The sequence below is a fragment of the Simochromis diagramma genome, unplaced genomic scaffold (genome assembly GCF_900408965.1).
Source record: "Simochromis diagramma unplaced genomic scaffold, fSimDia1.1 OVJJ01000107.1, whole genome shotgun sequence".
Classification (NCBI taxonomy): domain Eukaryota; kingdom Metazoa; phylum Chordata; class Actinopteri; order Cichliformes; family Cichlidae; genus Simochromis; species Simochromis diagramma.
Genome location: NW_024387209.1, coordinates 6,547,484 through 6,559,897, shown reverse-complemented (window position 1 = coordinate 6,559,897; position 12,414 = coordinate 6,547,484). Strand labels below are relative to the sequence as shown.

The following is a 12,414-nucleotide window of genomic DNA, read 5'->3' as shown; positions in this document are numbered from 1 at the left end:
TCTTCGGACTCGGACGAAGCCGGGGCTCCAGACTCGGAAAGGAGAGGGTCATGCCATGCGACAGCCGAGCGTCCCAGCATTTTTTCCACAAATGTCACCCGTCTTTCCAGGGTCAAGCGCCGAAGCTGGCGGCAAAACGCACAGGCTTCGGGCTCCGTCAACGCTCTCCTAGCGTGGACGATCCCCAGGCAGACAGGGCAGGCATCGTGCTGGTCGCTGTTGTGCAAAGAGAAACCGCATCCCTGAGGACAGGGGCGAACAGAAGATTTTTGCTTTGCTCGCTTCGGTTTGGAGTCCATTCCAAAACGCAAAGCGAAACGCTGCACAGGAAAAACTTGAAATTAGCGCTCCGCGGGCAGCCTATGCACCAACTGCGCGGTGGAGGCTAACACCAACAGGGGCAGTTAAGCTAAGTCCAAGTCGGCAGACAACGGAGCTAACTAGCAGCAGCTAGCTAGCCCAACTCAGCAGAGGTGTTCTCAGCGAGGTGAAGAGCGTAAGAACTGAGGGATGACTGTGATGACAGCGGCTATATGTGCAGGCGGGGCCATGCGCGTGTCATCACATGTCATCTGCCTTAAAGGCGTGAATAAAGGTTTCTTCAGCCAGGACACGCGAGGGCGTGATATCCCATACTTATGTGTTGTACCGAGTGAATCGACTGAAAGGGAACCAGATGTTTCCCCCGTTATGTCGATATCAGCTAGTCAAGTACACACCTACACAGCATGTCAACAAACCGTGCAAAAAAGCCACAAAAAAATAAATGAATGATTGCTGGTAAGGGTTTCTATACGTTAGTATTTACGAAGGTTATGTTGTGACTTACCTTCAAAATTACAGTGGTCCCTCGCAGGTTCACTTTTCGCGGCCTCACTTTTTTACAGATTTTTTTAGAGCAAGTTTGCATGCTTTGTTTTTTTGTTTTTTTTCTACACATCGCATTGTGTTCTGATCAGCTGCAGACCATTGTCGATCTCCTCCGTGCCGTCTCTCCTGTACAGTACAGAATCGCTGCATCGATCGCTAGCAGTGTGACTCTGAAGTGCTGTACTGTATGTTTTTTCCCCAACAAACAACAATGTCGACGAAACGTCTTACACCGTCAAAGGCACCTGCGGTAGCACCCAAAAGGCAGAGGAAGCTAACCATCGCACAAAAAATTGGACTTCTGATTCACTGATTCATTAATGATTCATTAATGTTGAATTCTCTCACAGCTGCTCTATTCCCATGCTCTGGACCTGAAAACGGGGTTTGATCTTTGGTTTCATTTTATAATACTGGACTTATTTTTCTACAAAGGTTTGAACTTTGAGAGTGTTTAAACAAGAAAGAAAAGTGTGAAACTGTTCATGCCTGTATGAGAAAAGTGTATAAAGTGTGTAGTGAGGGGTTTTACAGCCTTAAAATATCTATAATAATTGTAAAAAATAAAGCTGGCTACTTCGTGGATTTCATCTATCACGGGTTATTTTTAGAACATAACACCCGCGATAAACGAGGGACCGCTGTTTACAAATACTGAGAAATATAGAACTTGAATCCTTTCTCTCTGTTGCTCTGAGGCACGGGGGAACAATATCGACAAGTGGATAAAAATCATCTACAGATATATGTCTGTGAAGGTTCTCAGTCATCCAGGTCATCGTAGTCAAAGGAGCTTGCAAAGAAAAGCGTCTGGACTTTAAGTTACTTGAAGACGTTTCACCTCTCATCCGAGAAGCTTCTTCAGTTCTAAGGTCAAATGGTGGAGAGTCCCAGATATAAACCTAGTGGGAGTATCCCCCCACAGAGGGACAAAAGGACCCCCTGATGATCCTCTAATCGCCTGAGCCAAGGTGTGAAACTGGGTGTGGGTCCCAATCAGCCAGAGTTTCGGGTGAGTTCATTGTGAAACCTGGCCCCACCTTATCATGCGAATTCCTGAGATCAGATGGCCCAGGATGTGAGTGGGCGTTAAGGCGTCTGGGAAGGGATCTCAAAACTGGATTATAGATGGCAGAGAGTTGGTGTCGTAAACCACCGCCTCTGTTCAAAGATGGTCGCTCACAGTGGACATAGATGGCTTCTTTCACTCCTCTTTCAAACCATCTGTCCTCTCTGTCCAAAATGTGAACATTGGCATCCTCGAAAGAGTGTCCTTTATCCTTAAGATGCAGATGGACTGCTGAGTCTTGTCCTGTGGAGGTGGCTCTTCTGTGTTGTGCCATGCGCTTGTGAAGTGGCTGTTTGGTCTCTCCAATGTAGAGGTCTGGGCATTCCTCGCTGCACTGTACAGCATACACCACATTGTTAAGTCTGTGTTTTGGCGTTTTGTCTTTCGGGTGAACCAGTTTTTGTCTGAGCGTGTTGCTGGGTCTGAAATACACTGGGATGTCGTGCTTGGAGAAAACTCTCCTGAGTTTTTCTGATACACCGGCTACATAGGGGATGACAATGTTGTTGCGTCTGTCTTTCTTATCCTCCCTCGCTGGTGTCTGATCTTCTTTTCTGTGCCTCTTTGCTGACTTTAAGAACGCCCATTTAGGATAGCCGCACGTTTTGAGTGCTTCCTTTACATGTGTGTGTTCCTTCTTTTTTCCTTCAGGCTTAGAGGGAACATGTTCTGCCCGGTGGTGTAGGGTCCTAATTACTCCAAGTTTGTGTTCCAGAGGGTGATGGGAGTCGAACAGGAGGTACTGGTCCGTGTGTGTGGGCTTCCGGTAAACTTTGATGTTGAGGTTGCCATTCTCTTCAATGTGCACAGCGCAGTCCAGGAAAGGCAAACAGTTGTCCTTTGTGTCTTCCCTGGTGAACTTGATGTTTTTATCCACAGCGTTAATGTGCGCAGTGAAGGATTCCACTTCTTGTGTCTTGATTTTGACCCAGGTGTCGTCTACATATCTGTACCAGTGGCTGGGTACTCTTCCTTTGAAAGAGCCAAGAGCCTTTCTTTCCACTTCCTCCATGTAAAGGTTGGCTACAATAGGTGACACGGGGGAGCCCATGGCACAGCCATGTTTTTGTCTGTAAAAGCCTTCGTTGTATTTGAAATATGTAGTGGTGAGGCAGAGGTCTAACAGTGTGCAAATCTGATCGGGTGTGAAGTTGGTCCTGTCCTCCAAGGAGCTGTCTTCTTGTAGTCGTTTTCTGACAGTCTCCACGGCCTCCGTGGTGGGTATGCAAGTGAAGAGAGAGACTACATCAAAGGACACCATGGTTTCATCTGGATCCAGGGTAAGTTTCTGGACCTTGTCGGTGAAGTCGGTGGAGTTCTTGATGTGGTGTGGGGTGTTCCCCACGAGAGGAGCAAGGATGGTAGCAAGGTGTTTAGCAATGTTATAAGTGGCTGAATTTATGCTACTGACTATGGGTCTGAGTGGGACAGCTTCCTTGTGGATTTTAGGAAGTCCGTAAATGCAGGGTATGGCATCCCCTGGGTAAAGACGGTGATATGTAAGGCGGTCAATAATTTTGTCCTTTTCAAAGTCTTGAAGGCAAGCTATAACTTTCTTTTTGTAGCTGCTTGTGGGGTCTCGCTTTAAGGCTTCGTAGGTATTGTTGTCACTGAGGAGAGTAGTGATCTTTGTATGGTAATCTGCAGTGTTTAGGACCACGGTGCATCTTCCCTTATCAGCTGGTAAAACAGTGATGTTGTGGTCTTTGCTCAGGGAAGCGACGGCCTTCTTTTCCTGTATTGTGAGGTTGGATGGAGGGACTTTGGCACTGGAGAGCGTGGCTGAGACTTTCATCCTGATTTGCTCTGCTTCTGTCTGTGATAATTTATTAATCCGTATGGCAGATTCTGTGGCTGTGATGAGGTCCACTATGGGCAACTGTTGTGGAGAAATGGCCAAAGGACTCAATTTTGCCATTTCTCCACAACAGTTGCCCATAGTGGACCTCATCACAGCCACAGAATCTGCCATACGGATTAATAAATTATCACAGACAGAAGCAGAGCAAATCAGGATGAAAGTCTCAGCCACGCTCTCCAGTGCCAAAGTCCCTCCATCCAACCTCACAATACAGGAAAAGAAGGCCGTCGCTTCCCTGAGCAAAGACCACAACATCACTGTTTTACCAGCTGATAAGGGAAGATGCACTGTGGTCCTAAACACTGCAGATTACCATACAAAGATCACTACTCTCCTCAGTGACAACAATACCTACGAAGCCTTAAAGCGAGACCCCACAAGCAGCTACAAAAAGAAAGTTATAGCTTGCCTTCAAGACTTTGAAAAGGACAAAATTATTGACCGCCTTACATATCACCGTCTTTACCCAGGGGATGCCATACCCTGCATTTACGGACTTCCTAAAATCCACAAGGAAGCTGTCCCACTCAGACCCATAGTCAGTAGCATAAATTCAGCCACTTATAACATTGCTAAACACCTTGCTACCATCCTTGCTCCTCTCGTGGGGAACACCCCACACCACATCAAGAACTCCACCGACTTCACCGACAAGGTCCAGAAACTTACCCTGGATCCAGATGAAACCATGGTGTCCTTTGATGTAGTCTCTCTCTTCACTTGCATACCCACCACGGAGGCCGTGGAGACTGTCAGAAAACGACTACAAGAAGACAGCTCCTTGGAGGACAGGACCAACTTCACACCCGATCAGATTTGCACACTGTTAGACTTCTGCCTCACCACTACATATTTCAAATACAACGAAGGCTTTTACAGACAAAAACATGGCTGTGCCATGGGCTCCCCCGTGTCACCTATTGTAGCCAACCTTTACATGGAGGAAGTGGAAAGGAAGGCTCTTGGCTCTTTCAAAGGAAGAGTACCCAGCCACTGGTACAGATATGTAGACGACACCTGGGTCAAAATCAAGACACAAGAAGTGGAATCCTTCACTGCGCACATTAACGCTGTGGATAAAAACATCAAGTTCACCAGGGAAGACACAAAGGACAACTGTTTGCCTTTCCTGGACTGCGCTGTGCACATTGAAGAGAATGGCAACCTCAACATCAAAGTTTACCGGAAGCCCACACACACGGACCAGTACCTCCTGTTCGACTCCCATCACCCTCTGGAACACAAACTTGGAGTAATTAGGACCCTACACCACCGGGCAGAACATGTTCCCTCTAAGCCTGAAGGAAAAAAGAAGGAACACACACATGTAAAGGAAGCACTCAAAACGTGCGGCTATCCTAAATGGGCGTTCTTAAAGTCAGCAAAGAGGCACAGAAAAGAAGATCAGACACCAGCGAGGGAGGATAAGAAAGACAGACGCAACAACATTGTCATCCCCTATGTAGCCGGTGTATCAGAAAAACTCAGGAGAGTTTTCTCCAAGCACGACATCCCAGTGTATTTCAGACCCAGCAACACGCTCAGACAAAAACTGGTTCACCCGAAAGACAAAACGCCAAAACACAGACTTAACAATGTGGTGTATGCTGTACAGTGCAGCGAGGAATGCCCAGACCTCTACATTGGAGAGACCAAACAGCCACTTCACAAGCGCATGGCACAACACAGAAGAGCCACCTCCACAGGACAAGACTCAGCAGTCCATCTGCATCTTAAGGATAAAGGACACTCTTTCGAGGATGCCAATGTTCACATTTTGGACAGAGAGGACAGATGGTTTGAAAGAGGAGTGAAAGAAGCCATCTATGTCCACTGTGAGCGACCATCTTTGAACAGAGGCGGTGGTTTACGACACCAACTCTCTGCCATCTATAATCCAGTTTTGAGATCCCTTCCCAGACGCCTTAACGCCCACTCACATCCTGGGCCATCTGATCTCAGGAATTCGCATGATAAGGTGGGGCCAGGTTTCACAATGAACTCACCCGAAACTCTGGCTGATTGGGACCCACACCCAGTTTCACACCTTGGCTCAGGCGATTAGAGGATCATCAGGGGGTCCTTTTGTCCCTCTGTGGGGGGATACTCCCACTAGGTTTATATCTGGGACTCTCCACCATTTGACCTTAGAACTGAAGAAGCTTCTTGGATGAGAGGTGAAACGTCTTCAAGTAACTTAAAGTCCAGACGCTTTTCTTTGCAAGCTCCTTTGACCATCTACAGATATATTCCGTAAATGCACAAGACATCTCGAGAAATGTAAATCGCAGCTTGATTCATCTATTTGGTTGACTTGTTTTCGAAAAAACGGCCGTAAACAAGGAGCGAGTATCACACCGGAAACGAAGCGCCCTACAGGAGTTTCCCCATCGGAAGTAGCATATGCTAAGGCTCACAGAGTCTATTTGCTTAAGGGTAGGGAGTGACGGCTCAAACTGATTAAAAGTTGATAAACATCCTGGGATGGAAACAGGGCTCACCACTGAAGAGTGTGGAGACTTAAGAGATGAAATTTTATCTGTGAAATAATTTAAGAATTGTGCGCAGAGAGCCGGGGAGGACACCCTCGGTATTTCAGGACAGGGTCTGACCACTGAGTTAAAGATTTTAAATAGCGTTCGAGGGTTATGTCCATTAGTCACAAAAATATCTGACAAGAAAGCTGCTTTAGCCATTTTAGCAGCATATTGAAATTTCAGACGGCTCGTACGTAGAATGTCAAAAGAAAGCTGGAGCTTATCTTTTTTCCACCTCTTCTCAGCTCGACAACACGCACGTCGTAGGGCACGTGTAGAGTCGTTTAACCAAAGTTGAGAATGAGTTCTAGGACAATTAACTTTAATAGGTGCCACAGCGTCAAGGAAAGAGAAGCATGTGGATAACAAAGAATTTGCAAAGACATCAGCCATAGGAGGTATGGAACAGTCAGTAACAGAGGGTGCAGAATTAAGGAAGGCCACAGAAAAATTTGCCACAATTTTAGGATTGATTGAAATAAAGCAGAATAGCTCAACACATAAAACACAATATGAAAAAAAAGGAAAGGTAAAGTGAAACCCCAAACATCAACAAATGTATCCTTTACTAGAGCCAGCATAGGATTTTTAACACCAATACTGATATTTGGTGATTTTAAAATATAGGCCAATATTCTTTTCCCTAATATTTGTCACATGTAATTTTTAATTATTTTGTTTATTATTTACTAAGATAATACGACTATATATGATGCATAAGATAGTTACAGGGTTTTTACCCATCGCTTCTTAATTTTTTAAATTTTTATTTATCAGCCGTTGTAAATGCTGATACTATCTGACATATCAGCTGACATATCAGCAAATAGCTAATATCGTCCGATGTATAAGTTGGGCTCTAATGTACACATCTTTCTTTTTTCTCTCTCTGTCTAACAGAAACCAACATTAGCCTAACTTAGAGACAGATTTACTAACAAGTTGTGCCAACCCAACCAGGGTTCTTTGTGTATTTAAAAAGAAAGCACAGTGATGAGATTGAATGCAAGAGGTGAGAACTCAGAAATTTCATCGACTGACCCTGTTGAATGCATTTGTAGGGAGGAGAATATTTAAAGCAGACATGCAGACCGATTTACTGATGTTTATGACACACAGTTTACTAATTGTTTTATTTTTTGCACTTGCTAATGAAATTAATTGACTGCACCTGTGTTTACAAAACAGCGTAACTTTTGTTAATCACCCATAAAACTAACCACACCTATCAGCATTATTTGAGTATTGACTATGTGCACGTTAGCATATGCTACTTCCAGTGCGGAAACTCCTGTGGGGAGCTTTGTTTCCGGTGTCGTATTCACGCCCTGTTTACGGTCCAAAACAAGTTAAGCAAATGAATGAATCAAGCGGTGATTTACATTTCTATAGATGTCTTGGGCATTTACCCAATATATCTGTAAATGATGTTCATCGACTTGTCAATATTTTTTCCCCGTGCCTCAGAGCAAAAGAGAAAAGGGATTCAAATGTTATATTTCTCAGCTGACCCTCGTTTATCGCGGGTGTTATGTTCTAAAAATAACCAGCGATAGGTGAAATCAAGTAGCCAATTTAATTTTTTGACGGTGCAAAACGTTTCGTGGACATCGTGGACATACAGTACTGCTCTTCAGAGTCACACTGCTAGCGATCGATGCAGCGATTCTGTACTGTACAGGAGAGATGTCACGGAGGAGATCGTCTGCAGCGATCAGGACGCAGGACACAATGTGACGTAAAAAAAACGTGCAAACTTGCACTAAAAAAATCTGTGAAACAGCGAGGTGAAAGGTGAACCGCGTTATTAGCGAGGGACCACTGTAATTTTGAAGGTAAGTCACAACATACCCTTCGTAAATACTAATGTATAGAAACCCTTACCAGCAATCATTCATTTTTGTGTGGCTTTTTTCACGGTTTGTTAACATGCTGTACTTGACTAGCTGATATCGACATAACGGGAAACATCTGGTTTGACTATTCTTCACCTGTAGTTTGAATGCTGAACATTTGCCTGTTTAAATCATAATAACTGTCACTATACAGAGATGTGCTTCTGAATGTGGACGAGGTGTCTTCTGCTGCAGTAATGCAGTTCTGCTTGTGTTGAGTGATGTAAACAACTGATTGATCTAAACTCTTTAAACGTCAAAATTGATCATTAGATTTTTTATGACACAACAGTGGTGAGTGTTCCCACCTTCTGCTCTTTGTAACTTAACGCGATCTTTCCGTTTTCGAGTTTTGGACATGATTTTGGAGTATATCTTCGCAGTAGCGGTTGACCGCAAAGTAAAGCTACCGGAAATGTACAACCCCACATCCGGTCTCAAACCAGGAAGTTAGCATTTTCTCGTGCACAGGGTCAATTGTGCTCACCCGATATTTTTCTCAGTTTACTATATATGGCTCATAATATCAGGACTCTCACTTAACATTAAGTCGGATCAAATGAGGGATTTCTGTTTGGGATATTTCAAATTAAAGACTCATAGAACAACTTACAACATAGTCCCTTTTTCTTAGTTTCGTTAATTAAAGTATGACAAAAGCTTGGCATTGAGCATAGATCATAGCTCATAATCAGGCCAAGTTAGTGGCAACAGAAACACATAACACACTCCAAATGTGGCTTCTTCAGTTATATATCTATTGGCTTAACACTGGATTACAAATGGCTCCAATTACATTTGGTAATTGTGGTCCAATTAGAATTATAAATCTCCCGGCAAGCATAAATAACATATACAGTGGGGCAAAAAAGTATTTAGTCAGCCACCGATTGTGCAAGTTCCCCCACTTAAAATGATGACAGAGGTCAGTAATTTGCACCAGAGGTACACTTCAACTGTGAGAGACAGAATGTGAAAAAAAAATCCATGAATCCACATGGTGGGATTTGTAAAGAATTTATTCGTAAATCAGGGTGGAAAATAAGTATTTGGTCAATAACAAAAATACAACTCAATACTTTGTAACATAACCTTTGTTGGCAATAACAGAGGTCAAACGTTTACTATAGGTCTTTACCAGGTTTGCACACACACAGTAGCTGGTATTTTGGCCCATTCCTCCATGCAGATCTTCTCGAGAGTAGTGATGTTTTGGGGCTGTCGCCGAGCAACACGGACTTTCAACTCCCGCCACAGATTTTCTATGGGGTTGAGGTCTGGAGACTGGCTAGGCCACTCCAGGACTTTCAAATGCTTCTTACGGAGCCACTCCTTTGTTGCCCGGGCGGTGTGTTTTGGATCATTGTCATGTTGGAAGACCCAGCCTCGTTTCATCTTCAAAGTTCTCACTGATGGAAGGAGGTTTTGGCTCAAAATCTCACGATACATGGCCCCATTCATTCTGTCCTTAACACGGATCAGTCGTCCTGTCACCTTGGCAGAAAAACAGCCCCATAGCATGATGTTTCCACCCCCATGCTTCACAGTAGGTATGGTGTTCTTGGGATGCAACTCAGTATTCTTCTTCCTCCAAACACGACGAGTTGAGTTTATACCAAAAAGTTCTACTTTGGTTTCATCTGACCACATGACATTCTCCCAATCCTCTGCTGTATCATCCATGTGCTCTCTGGCAAACTTCAGACGGGCCTGGACATGCACTGGCTTCAGCAGCGGAACACGTCTGGCACTGCGGGATTTGATTCCCTGCCGTTGTAGTGTGTTACTGATGGTGACCTTTGTTACTTTGGTCCCAGCTCTCTGCAGGTCATTCACCAGGTCCCCCCGTGTGGTTCTGGGATCTTTGCTCACCGTTCTCATGATCATTTTGACCCCACGGGATGAGATCTTGCGTGGAGCCCCAGATCGAGGGAGATTATCAGTGGTCTTGTATGTCTTCCATTTTCTGATGATTGCTCCCACAGTTGATTTTTTCACACCAAGCTGCTTGCCTATTGTAGATTCACTCTTCCCAGTCTGGTGCAGGTCTACAATACTTTTCCTGGTGTCCTTCGAAAGCTCTTTGGTCTTTGCCATGGCGGAGTTTGGAGTCTGACTGTTTGAGGCTGTGGACAGGTGTCTTTTATACAGATGATGAGTTCAAACAGGTGCCATTCATACAGGTAACGAGTGGGGGACAGAAAAGCTTCTTACAGAAGACGTTACAGGTCTGTGAGAGCCAGAGATTTTCCTTGTTTGAGGTGACCAAATACTTATTTTCCACCCTAATTTACGAATAAATTCTTTACAAATCCTACCATGTGAATTCATGGATTTTTTTTTCACATTCTGTCTCTCACAGTTGAAGTGTACCTCTGGTGCAAATTACTGACCTCTGTCATCATTTTAAGTGGGGGAACTTGCACAATCGGTGGTTGACTAAATACTTTTTTGCCCCACTGTATATAGAAAGACTTTCGTGTAAATGTTATTACAGCTGTGGATGTACTGGCTAAGTGTGGTGTTGTTATGAAGCACTGAAAGGCCGAAGATGGTTTATTTCTGTAAAAACTGTAGAGCTGAAAGATCAAATCCAGTCGAGAGACAGAGGAGATGTGCTGGTTTCTGCTGAACCAAGGTCACGGAGAGGCCAGAAGAGGTGACCTTTGACTAAACCCTCTAGAGAGTTGGTCTAAATGTTATAGTGCATGCACACAAAGGAAAACACACAGAAGACTGCACATCAGCCACTAAACCACAACTCACAGTTGATTTCACAGCACACATCCATGGAGGTACATCAGTCTTAGTTGAACAGTCACTCAGTGTAGATTGATGGACTTGAAATCGCTTGGAAACGACAGTGCAAAGTACTGAATGGAGACTGGGCCATAATGGATCCACTGAGAGACTGATAAAGTCATACAGAAAATATTATTTGATTATGTCCTGGTAAAAACCTTAGAACAGACAGAGGGTGTACGTTCTTGTTACAATGACTGTATATATATACACCCACACGGTAAAAATATCATTTAAAAATATCGTTCTCAGATGGGAAATCGGTGTCGACCTCTTCCTGCCTGGTGAGCTACAATCCTGAACAGCTTCCCCCTGAAAACTCGTCCTTCCTGGAGCGAAGTTTCGTCTGCCGCTTCCGCTGTTTGTTGGACAATTCCTTCGGCTTCCTGGTGAGACGCTTTTTGGGTTATTCTTTAGATTTTAACAATTTAACAAGGAAACAGATAAAAGTTAACATCTTCGATTTTATTTTCCCTCATTCCAGTGTTAGATGTTTATATTCAATGTGAACAAAAGTCTGTTTCAGATAACTGGAAAACACTCACTTTCAGGCATTTTTTTCTATTCATGGATAAGTGTGACCTCATAGAGTGCTCCACCCTCCTGCTGCAGAAAGGATTTTTAAATAAATATGTTAAAAATGTGTTTTGAGGCCTGTTACTTAAGGGTGTACATAAAAACAGTTTTTGTGCTTTAATTGTTATTTCGTCATGGGAATGATGCAGATTTGTCTTTGCAGAATTTTCCTTTTATTTTTTTCTATAACTGCAAGCAGACAGCCCACAGAGTCTTATTATGCAGTATTCTGCATCTTCACAGAAATAATTATGGACAGTTTTGGGGGGTTTTCTGCTGGTTCTTAAAAACAAGCTGTGAGGTTCACACCGAGCTGTGACTTTTGCGCACCGCTACACCCTACTGTACTGCCGGCGGTATGGCGTGCCACCTCCGCGATCACCATCGGCGATCAGAAGCTACCATTAACTCCCATAATCCTCCTTAGGAGAACCTCGGGGTCGTGGGGAAAAAAAATGCCCTTAATCCTCACCACCACCCACAGCAGGTGAGAGCAGCTCTGGGGGAAAACTTGCTCAGTCAGAATGGACGCTTCAGACAGGCCACTGCCGCTCCCACCAAGAAAAGCATAATGTGGTTGAGCGGTGGAGATTTTTAGGGCTTTTAAGTTAAAAGTTACAAAAATAATATTTTAATAAATAAATAAAAAATATAGATTGGAGCGGAGGTGAGGGCAGCTTCTTCTATTTGATTAAAAAATGTATTATTGTTCTACGAAACACCTGAAGCCTTGCACATGCAGGAGAGAGTTAAAGGTGTTGGTTGTCTTGCTCCAAGGTACTTCAGCAGGACTTGTGGTGGGTT

At 44.0% G+C, this 12,414-nt stretch overlaps 1 protein-coding gene across 5 annotated transcripts in view; it reads left to right on the top strand.

Moving 5' to 3' along the window:
- The window catches only part of ahr1b (aryl hydrocarbon receptor 1b), a 72,839-nt gene that overhangs the window by 41,336 nt on the left and 19,089 nt on the right, over window positions 1-12,414 (top strand). For all 5 annotated transcript variants that reach the window (XM_040051373.1, XM_040051372.1, XM_040051370.1 and 2 more), the window contains one exon: window positions 11,287-11,423. In XM_040051373.1, coding sequence (XP_039907307.1) covers window positions 11,287-11,423 — 137 coding nt within the window. The remainder of the gene's footprint in view (window positions 1-11,286; window positions 11,424-12,414) is intronic.